Consider the following 23,218-nt stretch of genomic DNA (forward strand, 5'->3'; position numbering starts at 1 on the left):
TGAGCTGCTGTGACGGCGTTCACAGGGTCCCAGGATGAGAGAAGAGACGAGGATCTGACTCTGTTTCAGAAGACTTGATTTATTATTTTTAATACAATTATTAATAATTTAATAATATTATTTATATCATTACATATTACATATATTTATAATATAATATAATATAATATAATATAATATAATATAATATAATATAATATAATATAATATAATATAATATAATATAATATATTCTTAATATAATATATAATATATTCTTAATATAATATATAATATATTCATAATATATTTTAATATATTATTTTAAATGTTATAATTATAATGGCTATAAATATATTTATATTGTAATTAATATTTATTTTAATTTTTATTTTATTTTAATGTAATTTATAATTTATTTTAATATATTATTTTTAATAATTTAAGTATTATTATTTAATATATATATTATATTATATTACATTACATTACATTACATTATATTACATTATATTGTATTATATTATATTATATTATATTATATTATATTATATTATATTATATTATATTATATTATATTATATTATATATAATAAGATATATATATTATATACTATATTATATTAAATCTATACTAAAAGAATAGAAGAAAGGATTTTCATCAGAAGGTTTAAAGGAATAGAATAGGAATGGAATGATAATGAAATCTTGTGACTGCCCTGAGTGTGAGACAGCCGGACTCTGACTGGCCATTAATTAGAAACAACCAACCAATCACAGATCAAACTGTTGCATTCCACAGCAGCAGATAACCATTATTTACATGTTGTTCTTGAGGTTTCTCAGCTTCTCAGGAGAAAAAAATCCTAAAAAAAAAAGATTTTTCAGAAAATATCATAGCTACAAGCTGCCTGTCCCAACCCCTCTCAGCTGGCTTGGAAATACAAACCAGCCCCCAAACCTCGCTGTTCCCACCAGGATCAGAACCCCCGCACAATCCTCGACAGCAGAATTCTGCAAGGAATAAAACAAAATAAATCATAACTCGTGGGATGGGATCTTTGTGTGGTCACCAACTGCAAATGGAATCTTTAATAAGTTGTCGTTTTGTTAATATTAGTTGGAATAAGTTTAGGGTTATCCATTATATTGCTAATTTGGAATTGGAGGATACTACAGTGAATAGCTGCGTTAACCTCCTTATCAAACATGCATGGTACAGCACTAAAGCACGTTTATTGTCACAGGAATTTGCATGAAATAAGAGAATTTACTGATTCCTTTTAGGAAAGGGGGGAATGAGGCAGACTGGAAATTTTCCAGGGCAGAAATCCATTTTGATTTAGGCGCAATGTACATTTTGGAGTTAAGCCTGTAGCTTGCTGTTTGGTCTGACAGCTCAGCCCCAAAATTCGGTGTGAAAATCGCCTGACCTGTTAAATAAAACCAACAGAGCATTGCTTCCCCTTTGGGTGGGACAAATCCCCGCAGCCCCTCAGCAGCGACCCCAAATGACCCAAAATGTGCCCGAAAATGCCGAGTTCCTGTTTGGAAGCCGCTCCTGCCAGGTTTGGTGCCCGCACACGAGGTCACCAGGGCCGGGTTTGTTGTTGTGAGCTCCGATTTATCAGCGCCCTGGCGCTTCCCCGCTCCCCGAGCCTTCCTTCCGAGCCGATTGTTGATCCCGCAGTCTTGGCCGCGCTGCAAAAAAAAGGAGATTTCCTGCAATTGTTTCGCAGAGCTTTGCAAAAGTCCTTTCGCAGCGCGATGCAAAATTTGCTGCCTATCAGCCCCCATCCCCATTGCCGGGGCAAGGCTTGAGCCCCCCGGTTTCCCCTGTCAGAGCACAGGGCAATCAAGGCTCTGTGATTAATTACTGCCTGGCCAGAGGTGCTTCTCTGGCCACATCCATCTGCCATGGGGCAGAGAGTTCAGCTTTCAGCCCTTTCCCACTGAAAAAATACCCCTGAGCTTGATAGTAAAAGGTTTTAAAATCATAAAATTCGGGGAATTAGAAAGAAGCTGGACTTAGTGGGGCCCTGGAAAAATGTTTAAAGTAGGCTCTGAAAATGTTAGGCCGGATCATGTGAAGTTGCACCTGTGCAAGCAGTATTATATCATGATAAATGATATAATTATATAACAATTATATCATGATAAATGATATAATTGTTAGATGTGATGATTGTTTAGTAATTAAATATAATTATTGTTTAATCGTAGGAAGAATCATGAGAAACTCTGTTAGAAGTTTGAGGGGGCCCATGAGGAGCCCATGCTTGGATGAAATCTATATATACAACAGAACAAAATAAGTTTAATAATTAACATAAAAGTTATAGAATGATAGAATATAAAAACATGTTCATCCCGAAGCCATATCGGGGTCAGATTTGGGTTTGTACCCCTGACACCCAGAGCTCTTCAATAAAAGCACCTGCATAGAATCATTCCCGTGATTTTGTGTTTCTGAACGCTGACAAGCTCACCCTGATCCCGAGGTGGCATCAAGGACAGCTTTGGAGTTTTTGTTATAACCCAACCCCTCCAAGTGTGGGATGGATTTTCCCCATCCAGGTGGGATCCAACCTCTTATCCCGGTGGGGTGACAGGGGAGGGGACGCTCAGGAAGCCTCGGGGACCCCCACCCATCCCCAGCAAGGGGGGCTATTGACAGACCCCAAATGGGACGGGGCTGCTGTGGAACTGCCTTGAGCTGTTTTATTTTTATTTACAGACACAAACAAGACGGAGCTGCTGTGGAACGTGCCTTGAGCTGTTTTATTTTCCAGCATCATTCTCATTCCATGGTTATGACAATGGGAAGATGCCACCAGCGCACATCTCAGGCAGCAGACCCAGAATTTAATGTTACAACTCACTTTATAAGTTTTTTGACCAATCACACAAAGCAAAAGCACAGTGACAGTATTTATATCTGTATAGTACATATTCTATATTGACAGCAGTTCCATCCAACCACTATGAGCACAGGTACCTTTGGTTAAAACAATGCTTGCTTATTTCCAATACAATACCTGCTTGTGAGCCTTAAAACAGAGCTCCATTATTAAGCTTCAACCTTCCTAATATCTCACTAGATAAACTTTCTGTAGCTTAGAGAGTTATTTATTCTAGACAAGCATTAATACACAGACCATTGTTCTATTTGTCTTTGCTTTTCTACTTTTTAAATAATTTTTCTGCTGACCTATCTCATGGCTGCTGCTTAGCTCTAATCACAGCTCTGCTGTCTCTAAGGCCTGCCTGCCTTTTGCAGCTTTCCCAAAACTCTCCAATTTTGTAGATTCGCACACCATCCATCCCCAGGCACCTGCGGCTCCCACACCGGCACCTCCCGGAGCTCCCATGCCCACCCTGCGGTGAAATCAAAGCGGAGCGGAGTCCCGGCACTGGAAATGCCGTGAAATGTCCCCGGGCCGGGCTCAGGATGTTGAACCGCGCCGCTCATTTCCTGCCCAGCGAGCGGCCCCCGAGCCCACCCCGGCTCCGTGCCCAGAGGAGCCCGAGCGGCCGAGCCGAGAGGATCCCCCCGCTCCCGACGTGAGGCAGGTGAGGCAGCAGCGTCCCTGCTCCCTCGTGTCCCTTCTGTCCGTCTGTCCTCTCTCCTGTCGTCTGTCCTCTCTCCCATCCCTCTGCCCCTTCTCCTGTTTGTCTGTCCCTGGTCCTGTTTGCCTGTCCCTTCTCCTGTCCGTCTGTCCCCTCTCCCATCCGTCCATCCCTTCTCCTTGTTTGTCTGTCCCTGTCTGCCTCTTTGTCCGTCCAGTCTGCTGTCTCTTCTCCTGTCCGTCTGTCCCCTTTACCATCCGTCTGTCCTCTTTCCCATCCGCCCGTCCCTTCTGTTTTTCTGTCGCTGCTCCTGTTTATCTGTTCCTGGTCCTGTCCGTCTGTCCCCTCTTCCATCTGTCTGTCCCTTCTCCTGTCCGTCTGTCCCCTTCGCTATCCATCTGTCCCCTTGATTATCCATCCATCGCTTCTCCTGCTTGTCCCTTCTCCTGTCTGTCTGTCCCCTTCTCCCATCCCTCTGTCCCCTCTCCCATCCATCTGTCCCCTTGCCCATCTGTCCATCCCTTCTCCCATTTATCTGTCCCTTCTCCTGTCCGTCTGTCCCTGGTCCTGTTTGTCTGTCCCTTCTCCTGTCCATCTGTCCTCTCTCCCATCCATCTATCCCTTCTCCCGTTTGTCTGTCCCTTCTGTCGTTTGTCTGTCCCTGGTTCTGTCTGCCTGTCCTCCTGTCTGTCACCTCTCCTGTCCATCTGTCCCCTCTCCCATCCGTCTGTCTCCTCTCCCATCCATTCATCTCTTGTCCCGTTTGTCTGTCCCTTCTGTCCGTTTCTCCCCTCCACCATCCGTCTGTCGCCTTTACCGTCCATTTGTCCCTGGTCCTGTCTGCCTGTCCCTTCTCCTGTCCGTCTGTCCCCTCTCCCATCCATCGGTCCCCTTTACCATCCGTTTGTCCCTTCTCCCGTTTGTCTGTCCCTTCTCCTGTCCGTCTGTCCCGTCTCCCGTCCGTCTGTCCTGTCTCTCCTCACCCCCAGCAGCCTCTCAGGACAGAGAGAGGACAGGACGGGATGTCCAGGATCCCTTGGGGTGGCACCTCCATCCTCCCCTGGCTTTGGGGCCCGTGGGTGCCAGCCTGGCTGGGTGCCACAAGGGTGACACCAGGTGGGTGCCAGCCTGGCTGGGTGCCACAGGGGTGACACCAGCTGGGTGCCAGCCTGGCTGGGTGCCACAGGGGTGACACTCACTGGTGACACCAGGTGGGTGCCAGCCTGGCTGGGTGCCACAGGGGTGACACTCACGGGTGACACCAGCTGGGTGCCAGGCTGGCTGGCTGCCACAGGGGTGACACCAGCTGGGTGCCAGCCTGGCTGGGTGACACAGGGGTGACACAGGTGACACCAGGTGGGTGCCAGCCTGGCTGGGTGACACAGGGGTGACACCAGCAGGGTGCCAGCCTGGCTGGGTGCCACAAGGGTGACACTCATGGGTGACACCAGCTGGGTGCCAGGCTGGCTGGGTGCCACAGGTGACACCAGGTGGGTGCCAGCCTGGCTGGGTGCCACAGGGGTGCCACTCACAGGTGACACCAGGTGGGTGCCAGCCTGGCTGGGTGCCACAGGGGTGACACCAGGTGGGTGCGAGGCTGGCTGGGTGCCACAGGGGTGACACTCACGGGTGACACCAGCAGGGTGCCAGCCTGGCTGGGTGCCACAGGGGTGACACCAGCTGGGTGCCAGCCTGGCTGGGTGCCACAGGGGTGACATAGGTGACACCAGCTGGGTGCCAGCCTGGCTGGGTGACACAGGGGTGACACTCACTGGTGACACCAGCTGGGTGCCAGCCTGGCTGGGTGCCACAAGGGTGACACCAGCTGGGTGCCAGGCTAGCTGGGTGCCACAGGGGTGACACCAGCTGGGTGCCAGCCTGGCTAGGTGTCACCAGGGTGACACCCACGGGTGACACCAGATGTGGCTCATCTTGGCTTGCCAGGCTCCAAACGAAGCGGGAAGAGCCCTCTGGGAGGGCGGAATCCCGCAGGATTCCCAAGGGAACGGCCGCTCCTGGGCACATTCACAGCCTCTTCGCTGTGCTGGGATCGGGGCTCTCACTTGGGGCATTTGGAGGATGTTCAGGTCTGCATTTTCCCAGAAATGTGTAATTTTGTCACCTATTTGGATGTCCCGATGGCTTCCAGCAGAGTGAGGGTGGTTGGTGAATAACCACACCCCGAGGGCTCGGGTGCGAGCCGTGGCTTTCCCGCTGGAGCTGCCTCTGTGACAGTCACCAACACCTCTCTGTGTCCCAGGCCAGCCCCTGGGACAGGGGACAGCCACCACATGTGGGGACTGTCATTTGTGGCTGGAATTTATGTGAGGGCATCACCTGGTTGGACACAGCATCTTTTGAGGGTTGATGCAGGGAGTCACCGTGGGAGTAAAGATTGGGTTAGAAGCTGCCAAAAGGATCTTTTTGAGCCCCACACAAGGGATCTCAGCTCAGTGCTCTCCCTTTCCCTGCAGCCACCAGGATGGCCGAGGAGGTGACCACTGTCCCCATGGAGACACACACTGTCCCCAGTGAGTACAGCGACTACCACAACCTGTCCGAGCTGTTCTACCTCCTGAACCACACCTACACCTTCTGCGAGTTCAGCCTGGACGAGAACATCAAACGAGTGGTTCTCTTCATCCTCTACCTGGTCATCTTCGTGGTGGGCTTGGTGGAGAACCTCCTCGTCATCTGGGTCAACTGGCAGACACGGGGCACCAAGAACTTGGTCAACCTGTACATCATCAACATGGCCATCGCCGACCTGGGCGTGCTGCTCTCGCTGCCCATCTGGATGCTGGAGGTGATGCTGGATTACACCTGGCTCTGGGGCAGCTTCCTCTGCCGCTTCACCCACTACTTCTACTTCGCCAACATGTACGCCAGCATCTTCTTCCTCACCTGCCTGAGCGTGGATCGCTACGTGACCCTGACCAGCTCCTCCGTTTTCTGGCAGCGGCACCAGCACCGCGCGCGCCGCGCCGTCTGCGCCTGCTGCTGGCTCCTGGCCGCCGCCATCCCCGTGCTGGAGGTGGCCCACATGCAGCTGGTCAACACCGGGGAGCCCATCTGCATCTTCATGGCTCCTTTTGAGACGTACGACGAGTGGGCGCTGGCGGTCAGCTTGGCCACCACCACCGTCGGCTTCCTCATCCCCTTCCCCGTCATCGCGGCGTTCAACGTGCTGACGGCGCGCTTCATCCGGCGCGCCAAGCCCGAGAGCCGCAAGCACTGCCTGCTCATCTACGCCTACGTCGGGGTGTTCCTGCTCAGCTGGCTGCCCTTCCACGTGGTGCTGACCCTGCTCACCCTCGAGGGCAACCACATCGTCCTGCACTGCACCTTCGCCCACCTGCTCTACTTCTTCTACGACATCATCGACTGCTTCACGCTGCTGCACTGCGTCGTCAACCCCATCCTCTACAACTTCCTCAGCAAGAACTTCCGCAGCAAGCTCATCTCCGCCGTGGTCAAGTACATCCCCAAGGACCACGGTGGCCAGAAGGGAGCTGGGAATTCCTCCTCCAGCACGCAGCACTCCATAGTCATCGCGAAGGACAACAGCCCTCCCAACTAATGAGGGTCAGGCTCTCCCAACTTCCATCCTGGTGGCTCCCTGGGGACGGTGGGATTGGTTTTCCTGCTGCTGAGGACACAATTTGCTTGGGCACCTCCCGTGCCAGGTTTGAGCAGAGCTGGGAGCTATGGACATCTTGCCCTGGAGCGCTGTTGTGTCCGACCTAAAGGAAGGATAACAGAAAATTATATTCCCCGTTTGATAAGAACATTATATTCCCTTGCAATAATAAAGTTTGTGACTCCACTCAGTGTCTGACCCAGCCCCAAGATCACAGCCCCATCCTGTGCCCCCAAGCTGTGGGGTTGGGGTGCAGCACCTGCCCCACCATGGGTGTTCCTGCACCCCCAAACTGCCCCTGCCCCCCAGCCCTGGGCATGGCACTGCCTGGTTTGTGCCATCCCGAGTGGGAGAGGAGGAATTTGGATCACAAACCTCCCTCCATAGTGCCCAGCAATGTCAGAGCCTGATTTTTGAGAGATGAAGGCCAAGCAGCCCAAGGGGCTGAGCAGGGCACAGACCTGAGGGAGGGGGGGAACAATTTGGATTTGAGACCAGCCACTCCTTCAGAGCAGTTTTGCAAACCCAGCTGTAAATTTTTTACCAATTTTAAATTAGTGATGGCTAAACTGGGTTTTACTGGGAAAGGCTGCTCAGACTAACTTTGGGTCCCCCATCCCATTGACTCCTCTGGAGCATCCCCTGGCGGGTTTTTATGGCCACTGGGTGGATTCCTCAACCCCAACAAGCCCCCAAACCCCTTCCCCTTCCACCAAAGCCGCTGTGGGAGCGCAGGGATGTGCAGAAATCCTCAGAGCTGGGTTTGTGCCGTGCAAGGAATGCGGAGAAAGTTCATCCTTGTGTGGATGCTGATCTCCGTCACGTGCTGGGGTCAGGCCTTTGCTGGGGGAAGGTGACGGAGGGACCATAAATCTCCCAAAGGCCTTGAGCTGCTGGAGGAACTCTTGGTGGCAATAAAAGCAAAGCATCAGCAGTTCTGGGGACAGGATGCTGGCTCAGGGCTGGGAGCAGGATGTCCCAGGAGAAGCCCATGACCAGGATGTGGGGTTATCACAAAGCTCTGCCGCTTCCAGGGGTCCCTGATGGGGGGAAAAAAACCTCGAAATTCCTCAAGGTTCCTTCTGCAGGGATGTTCCTTCTTATCCCAGTGGGAATAATCCAAATCCAGGCTCCAGCAGGGTCAGAATTCCCTGCTCAGGAATTCCCTGCTCAGGAATTCCCTGCTCTGATTTGCACCCACAGCTCCCCACCACCTCCATTCCCTCATCCCAAATCCCCGCCTTGATCTTCCCTTTGCTCATTCCCTCCCATTCCCAGTGAAGAAATGGATGATAAACCCAAAGCCAGCCACTCACCAGGGCAAAAATATATTCAAGATATTTCAACGTGTAAAAGTTGGCATTTCACCTAATAAACTTCATTTTTAACTGTCTGAATTTCTCTGCACTTTTGTCCATAAACTTAAGGGCCAGAGTGGCCTCAAATAAATTGTCACCCATGTGGTGAGATATTTTTATGGATTGACAAGATCCCCTCCCAAATGAGATATTTATATGGATATCTGAGATATTTTATGGATTGAGATCCCCTCTCAAATGAGATATTTATATGGATATCTGAGATATTTTATGGATTGAGATCCCCTCTCAAATGAGAAATCTGAGATATTTTTATGGATTTACAAGATCCCCTCCCAAATGAGATATTTATATGGATATCTGAGATATTTTTATGGATTGATGAGATCCTCTCTGAGATATTTGAGATATTTTTATGGATTAAAAAGATCTGAGAAATCTGAGGTAGTTTTATAAATTGTTGAGATTCTCTCTGAGATATTTGAGGTATTTTTATGGATTGACAAGATCCCCTCTCAAATGAGATATTTATATGGATATTTGAGGTATTTTTATGGATTAAAAAGATCCCCTTTCAAATGAGAAATCTGAGATAGTTTTATAAATTGTTGAGATTCTCTCTGAGATATTTGAGGTATTTTTATGGATTGACAAGATCCCCTCCCAAATGACATATTTATATGGATATCTGAGATATTTTATGGATTGAGATCCCCTCTCAAATGAGAAATCTGAGATATTTCTATGAATTTAAGAGATCCCCTCTGAGATATCTGAGGTATTTTTGTGGATTGATGAGATCCCCTCCCAAATGAGAAATTTCAGATATTTTTAGGGATTGTTGAGATCCACTCTGAGATATTTGAGATATTTTTATGGATTTACAAGATCCCCTCCCAAATGAGACATTTATATGGATATCTGAGATATTTTATGGATTGAGATCCCCTGTCAAATGAGAAATTTGAGATATTTTTATGGATTAAAAAGATCCCCTCTCAAATGAGATATTTATATGGATATCTGAGATATTTTTATGGATTGAGATCCCCTCTCAAATGAGAAATCTGAGATATTTTTATGGATTTACAAGATCCCCTCCCAAATGAGATATTTATATGGATATCTGAGATATTTTTATGGATTGATGAGATCCTCTCTGAGATATTTGAGATGTTTTTATGGATTAAAAAGATCCCCTTTCAAACGAGAAATCTGAGATAGTTTTATAAATTGTTGAGATTCTCTCTGAGATATTTGAGGTATTTTTATGGATTGACAAGATCCCCTCCCAAATGAGATATTTATATGGAAATCTGAGATATTTTATGGATTGAGATCCCCTCTCAAATGAGAAATCTGAGATATTTTTATGGACAAGATCCTCTCTCAAATGAGATATTTATAGGGATATCTGAGATATTTTTATGGATTGATGAGATCCTCTCTGACATATTTGAGATATTTTTATGGATTAAAAAGATCCCCTTTCAAATGAGAAATCTGAGATAGTTTTATAAATTGTTGAGATTCTCTCTGAGATATTTGAGGTATTTTTATGGATTGACAAGATCCCCTCCCAAATGAGATCTTTATATGGATATCTGAGATATTTTATGGATTGAGATCCCCTCTCAAATAAGAAATCTGATATATTTTTATGGACAAGATCCTCTCTCAAATGAGATATTTATAGGGATAAGTGAGATATTTTTATGGATTGTTGAGATCCCCTCTCAAATGAGAAATCTGAGATATTTCTATGAATTTAAGAGATCCCCTCTGAGATATCTGAGGGATTTTTGTGGATTGATGAGATCCCCTCCCAAACGAGAAATTTCAGATATTTTTAGGGATTGTTGAGATCCCCTCTGAGATATTTGAGATATTTTTATGGATTAAAAAGATCCCCTCTCAAATGAGATATTTATATGGATATCTGAGATATTTTATGGATTGAGATCCCCTCTCAAATGAGAAATCTGAGATATTTTTATGGACAAGATCCCCTCTCCAATGAGATATTTATATGGATATCTGAGATATTTTATGGATTAAAAAGATCCCCTCTCAAATGAGATATTCATATGGATATCAGAGATATTTTATGGATTGAGATCCCCTCTCAAATGAGAAATCTGAGATATTTTTATGGACAAGATCCCCTCTCAAATGAGATATTTATAGGGATATGTGAAATATTTTTATGGATTGTTGAGATCCCCTCTCAAATGAGAAATTTGAGATATTTTTATGGATTTACAAGATCCCCTCCCAAATGAGATATTTATATGGATATTTGAGATATTTTATGGATTGAGATCCCCTCTCAAATGAGAAATCTGAGATATTTCTATGAATTTAAGAGATCCCCTCTGAGATATCTGAGGTATTTTTGTGGATTGATGAGATCCCCTCCCAAACGAGAAATTTCAGATATTTTTAGGGATTGTTGAGATCCCCTCTCAGATATTTGAGATATTTTTATGGATTTACAAGATCCCCTCTCAAATAAGATATTTATATGGATATCTGAGATATCTTATGGATTGAGATCCCCTCTCAAATGAGAAATCTGAGATATTTTTATGGACAAGATCCCCTCTCAAATGCGATATTTATATGGATACCTGCTCCCCAGGCATTCCTGTGAGGAAAACACTTTATAAAAAAAACCAGCTACAAGGGATCGATGTTTTCCATTTTATTATTCTAAATAAAAACCACACTTTGTGCTGAACAATGGAGTAGAAAAGAACCCGATGTACAACGATTTTAGACATCTACGATTCGGGGGAGGGCAGGGGGGAAAAGTTTACAAAATATACAAAACTTTACAGCAAATAGATAGTAAACACTTAAATAGCAGGAGGTCAGTACCTACGATTAACTTAACAAAAGAAGGTTAGACAGCAAATTCAACTCTTGTTCTTCCTTTATTTCTTTTCTTTCTTCTGCTCAATTTCTCTGCTGACAGACCTGGATCCACTGAGAACAGGAGGAAAAAGTGAATTTTGTGTTCCAGGTGGGAATGATGTGTTTTTAACCCAAGAAATTCCCTGGATCAGAACCAGCAGCAATGGGGGATTCCTGCTTTCCCCACCAAAAACAGAATGATCTGGTTTTAACCCAAAAAATTCCCTGGATTAGAACCAGCAGCAATGGGGGAATTCCTGCTTTCCCCCCAAAAAACAGAATGATCTGGTTTTAACCCCAAAAAATCCCTGGATTGAGGGTGTTCCAGGTGGGAATGATCTGTTTTTAACCCAAAAAATTCCCTGGATTTGGGGTGTTCCAGGTGGGAATGATCTGGTTTTAACCCAAAAATTCGATGGATTTGGGGTGTTCCAGGTGAGAATGATCTGGTTTTAACCCAAAAATTCGATGGATTTGGGGTGTTCCAGGTGGGAATAATCTGTTTTTAACCCAAGAAATTCCCTGGATTTGGGATGTTCCAGGTGGGAATGATCTGGTTTTAACCCAAAAATTCGATGGATTTGGGGTGTTCCAGGTGGCAATGATCTGTTTTTAACCCAAAAAACCAGAAATTCCCTGGATCAGAACCAGCAGCAATGGGGGAATTCCTGCTTTCCCCCCAAAAAACAGAATGATCTGGTTTTAACCCAAAAAATTCCCTGGATTTGGGGTGTTCCAGGTGGGAATGATCTGGTTTTAACCCAAAAAATTCCCTGGATTTGGGGTGTTCCAGGTGGCAATGATCTGTTTTTAACCCAAAAAATTCCCTGGATTAGAACCAGCAGCAATGGGGGATTCCTGCTTTCCCCCCAAAAAACAGAATGATCTGGTTTTAACCCAAAAAATTCCCTGGATTTGGGGTGTTCCAAGTGGGAATGATCTGGTTTTAACTCAAAAAATTCACTGGATTTGGGGTGTTCCAGGTGGGAATGATCTGTTTTTAACCCAAAAAACCAGAAATTCCCTGGATCAGAACCAGCAGCAATGGGGGATTCCTGCTTTCCCCCCAACCCCAGGCGGGAGCAAGGGCTGGCTGTGCCTGTTTTGGGTGTAAAATCTTCACTTTTTTGGTTTATGTGCACAATAAAAAGGCTTTTGCTTTTTCAGCAGGCCCTCCCTGAAGCTCAGCACGGCTTCTGGAACGTTCCAGGAGGTTTCTCAAGGCTCTCCCAGCCTTCACAGCCACCTCCGGAGCAGCGCAGGTCGTGTCCATCCCTGTCCCCTGTTTGTCCCCAGTTTGTCCCCAGCCCTGAGGGGGTGGCTGGGTGACCCCCAAAGGTCCCCCCCAGCCTCACCCACCCCAAAAATCCCACGACAGGAACCCAGAGAGCAGCTCAGAACCCACAGCAAAGCCCAAAATTCCCATTTCTCTTGTAAAAACCTCAACGCAGCTCCACGGTTGGACGCCAGGACCACGAGGCTGGAACTCAAAACTCAAAGAGCTGCAGCAACCCAGAGCTGAATTTGGCTCTGGTGCCTCCCTCCCATCCTCCAAATCCAGGCTCCGGGCACCCTCCCCTGCTCCTGGAGGTAGCTCAGTACCACGGCAGGTACCACCCTCATTTTACAGATGAGGAAACTGAGGCAAAAGAGGTGAAGTGACTCGCCCAAGGCCATGGTGGAGCTGGGAGAGAGAAACCCTGGGGTGCTCCGAGCTCTCTGAGATGGCCCTTCCTGGGTGTCTGTCCCTTCACAGCAGGGTGAGTTTCCAGGGTTTGCAAATCACTAGTTTAGTTTTTTTAGTTTTTAGGTTTTTTTGTAACAGCAAAACTCGACAGAAGCGCAGGAGCTGATCCAGGCTGGAAAAAAGCCCCGAGCACTTCTTTGTTTGTGAGGTAGAATTGAGTTACCCGAGGGCAATCCCAGCTTGGAAAGATCTGTTTGTTCCTTCCCCACCTCTGCCCCCCACAAAAAAAGCTGGAAAACAACAGGGAGAAGCCAATCCATGCCTTTCCCTGTGTTAGCACTGTTGGCACCTCGCTGGGGTGGCCAGGACAGACCCCAGGAACGGGCAGGAGAGACCCCCAGGAATGGCCAGGAAACACCAAGGAACGGGCAGGAGAGATCCCAGGAGTGGGCAGGACAGACCTCAGGAGGGAGCCCAGGAGTGGGCAGGAGAGACCCCCAAAAGTGACCAGGAGAGACCCCAGGAATGGGCAGGAAACACCAAGGAATGGGCAGGAGAGACCCCCCCAGGAGAGACCCCAGGAGTGGGCAGGAGAGACCCTCCATGCTGAGGTGGACCTGACACAGGGCCAAGAGAGACCCCCATGCCCAGCAGAGCCCCCCACACCCAGGGGAGCCCCTCCATGCCCAGGGGAGCCCCTCCATGCCCAAGAGAGACCTCCAAACCCAGGAGAGCCCCTCCATGCCCAGAGAAGCCCCTCCATGCCCAGGAGAGCCCCCCTATACCCAGGAGAGCCCCTCCATGCCCAGCAGAGCCCCCCACACCCAGGGGAGCCCCTCCATGGCCCCCCACACCCAGGGGAGCCCCTCCATGGCCACTCCATGCCCAGGAGAGCCCCCCAAACCCAGGGAAGCCCCCCCCCCAGAAGTGGCCAGCCATCTCTGTGGCTCCCACCCCACCAACAAACAAACTCACATCGCTCCAAGCACACGGGTTTGCCACAGGAACGCGTCCAGGGTGTGGGAGGAGAAGGGTCCTTCCTCCTCCTCCTCCTCCTCCTCCTCCTCCTCCTCCTTCCAGGGAGTTAAGGCAACAGCTTCATCCTGACTCACCTGCCCAGGGCACTGCTCTGGCTCTCTGTGGCCACCACAGATCACCCCAAAAAGGAGCAGGGAGCTTCCTCCCCTCCCTCTCCAATCCCGCAGGAGATCTCCGTGCCCACACAGCCACCTCTGCCTCTGCGGGGAGCTCCCGGGGCTCCTTCAGCTCCTCCTCTCCAAGGCCTCAGGGCAGGGCAGAGCAAACATGGGGATGTGTGAATTCCCTGCTCCTGATCCCTCCTCGTTTGTGAATTCCCTGCTCCTGATCTCTCCTCGTTTGTGAATCTCCTGCTCCTTGATCCCTCCTCGTTTGTGAATTCCCTGCTCCTGATCCCTCCTCGTTTGTGAATCTCCTGCTCCTTGATCCCTGCTGGGATCCCTCCTTGTTTACACACTCAGGTGCTTCCTGCTCCTCTCCCCAGAGCACACTTTGCTCCTCTCCTGGCAGTAGCAGCACAGCACCAGGGATGCCCAGAATGTCTTTTTTTTTCCTTTCCTTTTTTTTTTTTTCGTTTTCTTTCTCTTTTGTTCCTTTCCTTTCGAGTCCAGCGCCTGCTCTGGCTCTTGTCCCTCTCCACTGAGGTCAGGTGTGAAAATCTTAGCAGCATCAGTTTGTGGACAAGCTTAGCCTGGTCAAGTGGGCTAAAAGGTTTAAAAAAAAAATAGAATCTAGGCTCAAAAACTAGTGAGAAATGCTAATAGCACAGATGGCCTCTAACAGGACCAGAGGTAAGTAAACACGACAGACTCCTTGAAACAGTGATGTACCTCACGTGCTGTTAATTTGTACAACTCCACCAATCTAAAAAGCCCTAGGAAGGCCCAAAAATAATAATAATTAAAAAAAAATAATCAAACCAAAACCGAAATTCCATCCATGATGCCTGACCATTAAATAAAACCAAACAACTTGCTTTTTTTTTTTTTTTTTTTTTCCTTTCCTTTTTCCTCCTCCATCCTCAACACTCTTCCTCCCCATCAGCTATCCGTGTTTTTCTCGGCCTCTTTGGAATGGATGATGTACATGAAAGTCTGCTCGATGGTGAAGTCGGGCGGGAGGCTGCCCTTGTGCACCCCTATGTGCTTGCTCATCAGGTTGAGCGTGGAGCTGTAGTGGCCACACACCGTGCAGCGATACATCAGGGCCCCCGAGTGCGTCCTCAGGTGACACTTGATGGTGGAACGCCCTCGGAAGAACTTGTGGCACACCTTGCACTGGTAGGGCTTCTCCCCGGTGTGGATGCGCCGGTGGTAGTTGAACTCGCTGGTGTGGGCAAACCTCTTGCCGCAAACCTTGCAGCTGTACTTGCTGTTCCCTGGCTGGTTCTGCAGAGCCAGATCCTCGCTCAAAAACTCCTCGGGCAGCTTCCTCTTGGGCAGCCCCTGCGGCTGCAGGCGCTCCCCAAACCCTGCCCTGATGTCCAGGCTGCCCCCACATTTGTGCTGGCTGACGTGGTAGCGGTAAGCGGCCTCCAGCTTGAAGCTCTGGCTGCAGAAGTGGCACTGGAAAAGAGCCTCCTCCACGTGCTGGTGCACGGCCAGGTGCTTCTCCAGGAGCTGCCTGTCCACAAAGCTGCTGGCACACACTGAGCAGGAGAAGACAGAGATGCCCAGGTGGGACAGGGCGTGCCACAGCAGGCTGCAGAGGCTCAGGTGCCGCTGGTCGCACACGCCGCACGTCTGGCTCTTCAGGTTCACGTGCTCCAGCAGGTGGTTCCGCACCGTGTGGAAATCTTTGGCCAAGGGCTTCCCACAGGCAGCACAGGCCAGCTCAGGGCCGGGCCCTCCCCCAAAAACAGCCACTTTCCCCGGGAGGGGGTCGCTGGGGTGGACAATGACGTTGTTGTCGAAGACCCCGTCCCGCCGGTGCAGCGTCAGCTGCCACTGGGTGAAGAACTTGGTCTCGCACATGTCGCAGGAGAAGAGGAAGATGCCAATGTGGGACAGCACGTGGGTCACCCTGGAGTTACGGTCCTGGAAGTGGGTCTCACACACCTTGCAGTTCCCCGTGAGCAGGTCCACGTGGTCCCTGGCGTGCTGGCGGATCAGCTGGATGTTGGGTTCCAGAACCTTCTTGCACACCTGGCAGGGCATGGCCTTGCTGTCCCGGCTGTCGCTCTCAAAGGCCAGCTCCTCCTCGCTGTCATCACTGAGCTCAATCACCTCCTCAGATGGCACCAGCTCTTCTCCAGCATCCTCAAAATGCAGCTCGGCCTCCCCCAAATCCTCCAGCTGGAGCTCATCCATCTGCTCGAATCCCTGCTCTTTGGAGTGGTCGCTGTTGCTGGGGCAGGAATTGCTCCCCGTGGAGACATCCAGGGAGGGCTCAGTGGGGAAGAAGCCACCCTTGCTGTAGTCACCATTGCTCTGGGCCTTGAACTGAGGGCAGGAGCTGCCAGTGGTTTGTGCCACGTTATTCCCACCAGGCTGAGCCCCCAGAGCCGTGACTGGAGTGAACTGTCCTGCATCAGACTCCTGCTCTGTCTTGGGAGGCTGCTGTGGGTGCATCAGGGGAAGAGCCTGGCTGGCCTCACCCACAGCACTCCTCTCATCCTCTTTGTAGCTTCCCACCACGTCCCCGTGCAGGAGATAATTCCGCTCGGGGCCGAAGTGCTCCACGCCACCCCTGATGTCCCCCAAAGGGTGGCTCTGCTCCGAGGAGGTGCTGCTCAGCACCCCAGCCCTGCCTTCCCCCGCTGACAGAGCAGGCTGCTTGGTGATGGCCGAGCTCTCCAGGTCAGGGAAGGTGGAGTGACAAGCCTGCAGCAGATCCTCCATGCCCAACCTCTCGGCCACCTCGTAGATCACCCCCACGTTGATGAGGTCGGTGAAGAGCTCCGAGGTGTACACAAAGCTCAGGATCTTCTCAAAGTTGGCTGGCGTGATGAAATCCACCACGTAGGTCCTGGCAGCGTCCAGCCCGGTGTTGAGGAAGAGGTTCTGGAAGTAGCCAGCAGCACAGGCCAGCACGGCCTTGTGGGCAGCGAAGGAGCGGGAGCCCACCAGGATGGTGACGTCGCACATGGTCTCGGAGAGGCGGCACTTGTTGAGTTCCTTCAGCAGGTTGTTGGGGTGGTTGGTGCTGTGCAGCTTGATCCTCATGCCCATCTTAGCAGCTGCTTCAAGAGCCCTTTCTGCTGGTCAGCTCGGCCTTCACGCTTTCATCCGCGGCGGGAGCAGCAATTGGCAGGGCAAGGGGCTCTGCAGAGGGGAAATGTTAAAAAAATGTTATTTAACAATCAAAGCAACGCCATTCTGGTCATTTTGCACCCTTCTGAGGAGCCACGGAGCAGCTGCTCAGCTGGAGATGGATTAACCCTGTCCTGTCACCTCAGTTTTGGGGAAGTAAAAGGCTGAATGTGCAAAGCAGCAAAGTCAAAAAGACTCTCAGAGGCAGCCTGAAGGTCTCACTGCTACAGGGGCAGGGACAGAGATCCTGCTGACCCTGAGACCAAACCTGAGCCTGTTCCTGACATCTCCCTGTTCCTGAGCTGGGGATGAGGCTCCTCTCCAAGGAGATGTCACACACCAGTTGGATTCAACTCCAGGTCTCCTCCAGCTGCAGCCACTTCATTCATTCACTTCAGATTCCACCTGGACCCACAAGGAGACTTCAGGCTCCCAGGTGGGACTCTCTGCATTCCAGCCTCTGGATTCCCCTGGATGGATTCCCCTGGATGGATTCCCCTGGATGGATTCCCCTGGATGGATTTCCCTGGATGGATTCTCCTGAGATGGATTCCCCTGGATGAATTCCCTTGGGATGGATTTCTCTGGATGGCTTCCCCTGGATGGATTCTCCTGGGATGGATTCCCCTGGATGGATTTCCCTGGGATGGATTCCCCTGGATGGATTTCCCTGGATGGATTCTCCTGGGATGGGTTCCCCTGGATGGATTCTCCTGGATGGATTTCTCTGGGATGGATTTCCCTGAGATGGATTTCCCTGGGATGGATTCTCCTGGATGGATTCTCCTGGATGGATTCTCCCTGGATGGATTCCCCTGGATGGATTTCCCTGGATGGATTTCCCTGGATGGATTCCCCTGGGATGGATTTCCCTGGATGGATTCCCTTGGGATGGATTCCCCTGGATGGATTCCCCTGGATGGATTTCCCTGGATGGATTCTCCTGGGATGGATTCCCCTGGATGGATTCCCCTGGATGGATTTCCCTGGGATGGATTCTCCTGGGATGGATTCTCCTGGATGGATTCTCTCCTGGATGGATTTCCCTGGATGGATTCCCCTGGATGGATTTCCCTGGATGGATTCTCCTGGATGGATTTCCCTGGATGGATTCTCCTGGGATGGGTTCCCCTGGATGGATTCCCCTGGATGGATTCCCCTGGATGGATTCCCCTGGATGGATTTCCCTGGGATGGATTTCCCTGGATGGATTCCCTTGGGATGGATTCCTCTGGGATGGATTCTCCTGGATGGATTCCCCTGGATGGATTTCCCTGGATGGATTTCCCTGGATGGATTCTCCTGGGATGGATTTCCCTGGATGGATTCCCCTGGATGGATTTCCCTGGGATGGATTCTCCTGGGATGGATTTCCCTGGATGGATTCTCCCTGGATGGATTTCCCTGGGATGGATTCCCCTGGATGGATTTCCCTGGATGGATTCTCCTGGATGGATTTCCCTGGATGGATTCCCCTGGGATGGATTTCCCTGGATGGATTCCCTTGGGATGGATTCTCCTGGATGGATTTCCCTGGATGGATTCCCCTGAATGGATTTCCCTGGATGGATTCCCCTGGATGGATTCTCCTGGGATGGATTCTCCTGTATGGATTCCCCTGGATGGATTCCCCTGGATGGATTTCCCTGGATGGATTCTCCTGGGATGGATTCCCCTGGATGGATTCCCCTGGATGGATTCCCCTGGATGGATTTCCCTGGATGGATTCCCCCGGGATTTTTTGGCAGCACCTCTCAGATTCCTCAGCTGCCACCACCACACCTGTCCCACAGCACCGACCATTCCTCCCAGCTTGTCCCGCTGCCTTTGTCCCTCTGTCCTGCTCACGGACACCCCATCAGCTCTTGGGATTTCACGAACTTACCCAGGCAACTCTATCCTTAATTCCCCTATTCCTAATTCCCTGCATTTCCCCCGTCCTGAGACAGGGAACAGCGAACCCAGAAGGCAGCAAAGAGAGGGAGTTTGGAGGGGTTGGAGCTGCCTCTGCCCCAGCTCCGGGAAAACCCAAAACCCATCCCCGGGGATGGGAGGGATGCAGGAAACACCACCGGCAGCTGAGGAGGAGGAGGAAGATGGAGAGGAAGGCTCTGGAAACGCTGCCCAGCCCAAAAAGCACCTGAGTAATTGGGGATCCCTGTGGAAGGGATGGGGCAGGAGGGGAAAGAACCGGAGGGAAAAAGGGAGCGGGAAGGGGAGATCCGGAGCTGCTCCGGGAGAAACGGGAGGAGATGGAGGGGAGGGACAGCGGCGTCCCCGGTGGGCCCGGGGAGCGGGGCACGAAGGGACCCCGGAGGGAGCCACGAAAGGCGGCGGGAGGCGCCGGGGAGGGTCGGAGAGGGTCGGAGCGGGGCTGGCGCGGCTCGGGGGACCTGCGGGGGCCGGGGGTGGCGGGCGGGGGTCGCTCCTTACCCGCCCGGCGCCCCGCACCATCCCGGCCCGGCTCACACAAAGGCGCCGACCCGCCCCGCGCCCGCCCCGGCCCGCGCCGCCTTCCGGGAGCCGCCGCCGACAGCGCCCCCGTGCGGAGAGGAGGAACAGGAGCGGGGGCACCGGACGGACACACGGACACACGGACACATGGACACGGGGAGGGACACACGGACACGGACACACGGACACGGGGAGGAGCACATGGACACGGGGAGAAACACACGGACATGGACACGGACATATGGACACAGGGAAGGACACACGGACATGGACACGGACACATGGACTCGGGGAAGGACACACAGACACGGGGCGGGACACAAGGGGACACACGGACACGGAGCGGGACACACGGACACTGGGAGGGACACATGGACACGGGGAGAGACACACGGACACACGGACATGGGTAAGAACACACGGACACCGGTGTGGGACACACGGACACGGACGCAGGGTGGGACACATTGACACGGATACGGGGAGGGACACACGGACACGGACACTGGTGTGGTATTTACACATTGGCACGGACAAGAAGGGACATGGAGACGGGCACGGGCACGGGCACTGGCACGGACACACGGACACGGGAAGGGACACGGGCACGGGCACTTCTCCAGTTACGGGGGCTGCCGTGGGGAAGGGACAGGGCGCTGTAGCCCAAGAGCCCACGAACCCCGGCCCCGGTGGTCCCGTGGGCTCATCCCTGTATCTCCGTCCCCGCATCCCCATCCCGGCGGGTTCATTCCCGCATCCCCGTCCCCCGGTCTGTCCCGAGCGGGTCCCGGAGGCGCAGTCAAGACACGGAGCCGCATTTTGCGCGTGTCCCGCGCAGACACGGGTGGGTGTATAACGGGACACGTCCGGGTGTACACAGGTGCACGGACACGCGCGCGTGGGGCGGCACCGCCGCTCTCCCGACGGCTCCGTGGGCGCCGGGACGCTCCGGTCCCACCATCCCCGGGACACCGGGCACGGCCCCGTGCGGGGCTCGTTCCGCCGCTCACGCCGCCCGCAGCGGGGCCTCGCCGGGAGCGGGGGGTCCCGGGGAGCACCGGGGGGCCGGGCTGCCGTTCCCCCGCCCCGCCGCTCGTTTCCCCATGAGCCCCACGAAGAAATCGTGCATGTCTCCTGCGGAGAGACCGGCCGTCAGCGGCACCGGTACCGGCGCCGGCACCGACACCGGCACCGGGCGGGACTTACTCTTCTGCGGCGCCGCGGGGGGACCTGGAAAAGACCGAAATGGGTGAGTGAGCACCGGGAGGACCGAGACCCTCCCAACCGAGCCCTCCCGCCCCTCACCGGCGCTTTCCTCCCGCAGCAGCTCCAGCGCGGCGGCGGCGGCGGCGGCCCCGGGGCTGCCGCGGGGGCTCCACGGCAGCGGCTCCGGGCCGGGCATCCCCTGCGGGAATGAAGCAGGTGGGAAGGGGTCTGGGGGGTCCCGGGGATCCGGGATCCGCCCATTGCTTCCCTCCCGACGGCCGTACCGGAGCGGGGACCGGCGGGGCGGCGGGGGCGCGGCGGGCGAGGGCGAGCGGCAGCGCCAGGAGCAGCAGCACGGCCAGCACCGGCCGGTTCTTCATCCTCGGGGGGACACGGGGGCAGCGATCAGCGATGGAGCTTCCCGGGGCTGTCCCGAGCCGGCGAACCCTCGATAGGGCGGCCCGGGATGGGTCTGGAAGCGAAGCGGGCTCTGGGGAGGGAAAGAGACGGGAGACGGGGGGACCGGGGGCGGCGGGACCCCCTCTCCGGTGTGTGGAGGAGGGATCGCGCCGCTTCCCGGGATGCCGGTGTCCCTTGGACCCCCGGGGGGCCGTTACGGGGCGTGCGGGGGGACACGGCCCAGCTGTGGCCGCTCGTGTCCCCCCGCTCGTGGCCGTGGTGCCACCGTTGTGCGCTCGCACACGAACCGTGCAACCGCGAGGGTGGGGCACGGACACGGCTCGGGCTCCGTCCTGCACGTTCACCCGGTCCCCTGACAGGCTCCCTGGCACGCTGGCATCCCCTGGCACGTTGGCATCCCCTGGCACATTCCCTGGCACGCTGGCATCCCCTGACACGCATATGCTTGCCCACAGCTCGATTTGCTTCCAGAACCCCCACCAAACCCTCCCCAAATTCAAACAACACCCTCACCCCATCTCTCCCCCTTCCTGTGCCCTCCCCAGCGCTTTCCCAACCTCCTCTTCCTCCTCCTGCCTTCCCCGAACCCCAGCGGGGCGAGCACAGGGCACAGGGAGCCTCGGGAAGCCCCCAGGGTTGTGGGGGACACAGGGACACAGACCTGCCGGTGGAGTCGAGAGATGAGGGACCCTCGGAGAAGGGACCTCTCGAGGCGTGGTGACGGATGGCAGCGATGGTGGGCAGCGCTGGCGGTGGGCAGCGATGGTGGGCAGCGATGGTGGGCAGCTCCCCCGGCCCGGGCTCAGCCGGGAGATGAAATACCGGGGCAGCAGCTGCTGCACGGCGCTAAATAAGGGGCTCTGCCCATGGCACGGCGTGGGTGGGCAAGAGGAGAGCTGCCAATGGGGGCCGGGGGGAGGTGGTACCCCCACCCTGCAGCTTCACGCCCACGCAGCACTCATGGCACACACGGAGTCACACAGCGGCACACGCGTGCCCACGCAGGGGTGGGGGTCAGCACACGGGCACCGTGCCCACGCAGGCACCCCAGAGTGGGGGGTCAGCACATGGGCACCGTGCCCATGTAGGAACCCCAAAATCAGGGGTCAACACATGGGCACTGTGCCCACCCCAGAGTGGGGGATGAGCACACGGGCACCGTGCCCACGCAGGGGTGGGGGTCAGCACATGGGCACCGTGCCCATGCAGGTACCCCAGAATAGGGGGTCAGCACATGGGCACCGTGCCCATGTAGGAACCCCAGAATAGGGGGTCAGCACATGGGCACTGTGCTCATGCAGGTACCCCAGAATAGGGGGTCAGCACATGGGCACTGTGCCCATGTAGGAACCTCACAATGAGAGGTCAGCACACGGGCACCGTGCCCTCCCTGGGATGGGGGGTCAGCACATGGGCAATCGTGCCCACCCCAGAGTGGGGGACCAGCACACTGGCAACGTGCCCATGCAGGTACCCCAGAATTGGAGGTCAGCACATGGCACCGTGCCCATGCAGGTACCCCAGAACTGGAGGTCAGCACACGGGCACTGTGCCCATGCAGGTACCCCAGAATGGGGGGTCAGCACATGGGCACCGTGCCCATGCTGGGGTGGTGTTGGGATCAGAGGGAGAAATGCAGCATGCAATATGATTGATCAGCAAATCTCCAACTTTATTGATAGGTACACATCTCTATATCGGTGTTAATGAGGCTCATACACATTGCAAAGGCGAGCTC

The 23,218-nt window shown here is 52.9% G+C and overlaps 3 protein-coding genes and 1 long non-coding RNA gene across 6 annotated transcripts; 2 read left to right on the forward strand and 2 right to left on the reverse strand.

Moving 5' to 3' along the window:
• Positions 1 to 3,376: 3,376 nt before the first annotated feature.
• On the forward strand, positions 3,377 to 8,582 carry ACKR5 (atypical chemokine receptor 5). Of its 2 annotated transcripts, none has more exons than XM_074530925.1 (2): positions 3,377 to 3,543; positions 6,024 to 8,582. In XM_074530925.1, exon 2 carries the CDS (start codon positions 6,032 to 6,034, stop codon positions 7,127 to 7,129), a length of 1,098 nt encoding a protein of 365 aa, XP_074387026.1. In that variant the 5' UTR covers positions 3,377 to 3,543; positions 6,024 to 6,031; the 3' UTR covers positions 7,130 to 8,582. The 2 variants fall into 2 exon arrangements, with proteins under 2 accessions (XP_074387026.1, XP_074387025.1); XM_074530924.1 differs by having other exon boundaries at positions 3,378 to 3,552.
• Positions 8,583 to 11,326: 2,744 nt separating this feature from the next.
• LOC141726256 (uncharacterized) lies at positions 11,327 to 11,821 on the forward strand. The gene is made up of 2 exons (XR_012577570.1): positions 11,327 to 11,533; positions 11,753 to 11,821. It is a non-coding gene; the product is annotated as an uncharacterized LOC141726256 (long non-coding RNA).
• Positions 11,822 to 14,670: 2,849 nt separating this feature from the next.
• ZBTB39 (zinc finger and BTB domain containing 39) lies at positions 14,671 to 19,946 on the reverse strand. Its single transcript, XM_074530913.1, has 2 exons — positions 19,834 to 19,946; positions 14,671 to 17,412 (listed from the first exon to the last, which is right to left on the reverse strand). Exon 2 carries the CDS (start codon positions 17,317 to 17,319, stop codon positions 15,190 to 15,192), a length of 2,130 nt encoding a protein of 709 aa, XP_074387014.1. The 5' UTR covers positions 17,320 to 17,412; positions 19,834 to 19,946; the 3' UTR covers positions 14,671 to 15,189.
• A 725-nt stretch (positions 19,947 to 20,671) lies between these two features.
• Positions 20,672 to 22,312, reverse strand: TAC3 (tachykinin precursor 3). Of its 2 annotated transcripts, none has more exons than XM_074530931.1 (5): positions 22,142 to 22,312; positions 21,345 to 21,550; positions 21,160 to 21,259; positions 21,061 to 21,084; positions 20,672 to 20,988 (listed from the first exon to the last, which is right to left on the reverse strand). In XM_074530931.1, exons 2-5 carry the CDS (start codon positions 21,438 to 21,440, stop codon positions 20,861 to 20,863), a joined length of 348 nt encoding a protein of 115 aa, XP_074387032.1. In that variant the 5' UTR covers positions 21,441 to 21,550; positions 22,142 to 22,312; the 3' UTR covers positions 20,672 to 20,860. The 2 variants fall into 2 exon arrangements, with proteins under 2 accessions (XP_074387032.1, XP_074387031.1); XM_074530930.1 differs by having other exon boundaries at positions 21,345 to 21,532; positions 22,142 to 22,276.
• Between the last annotated feature and the right edge of the window lie 906 nt (positions 22,313 to 23,218).

The sequence above is a fragment of the Zonotrichia albicollis genome, chromosome 33, assembly GCF_047830755.1.
Source record: "Zonotrichia albicollis isolate bZonAlb1 chromosome 33, bZonAlb1.hap1, whole genome shotgun sequence".
NCBI lineage: Eukaryota > Metazoa > Chordata > Aves > Passeriformes > Passerellidae > Zonotrichia > Zonotrichia albicollis.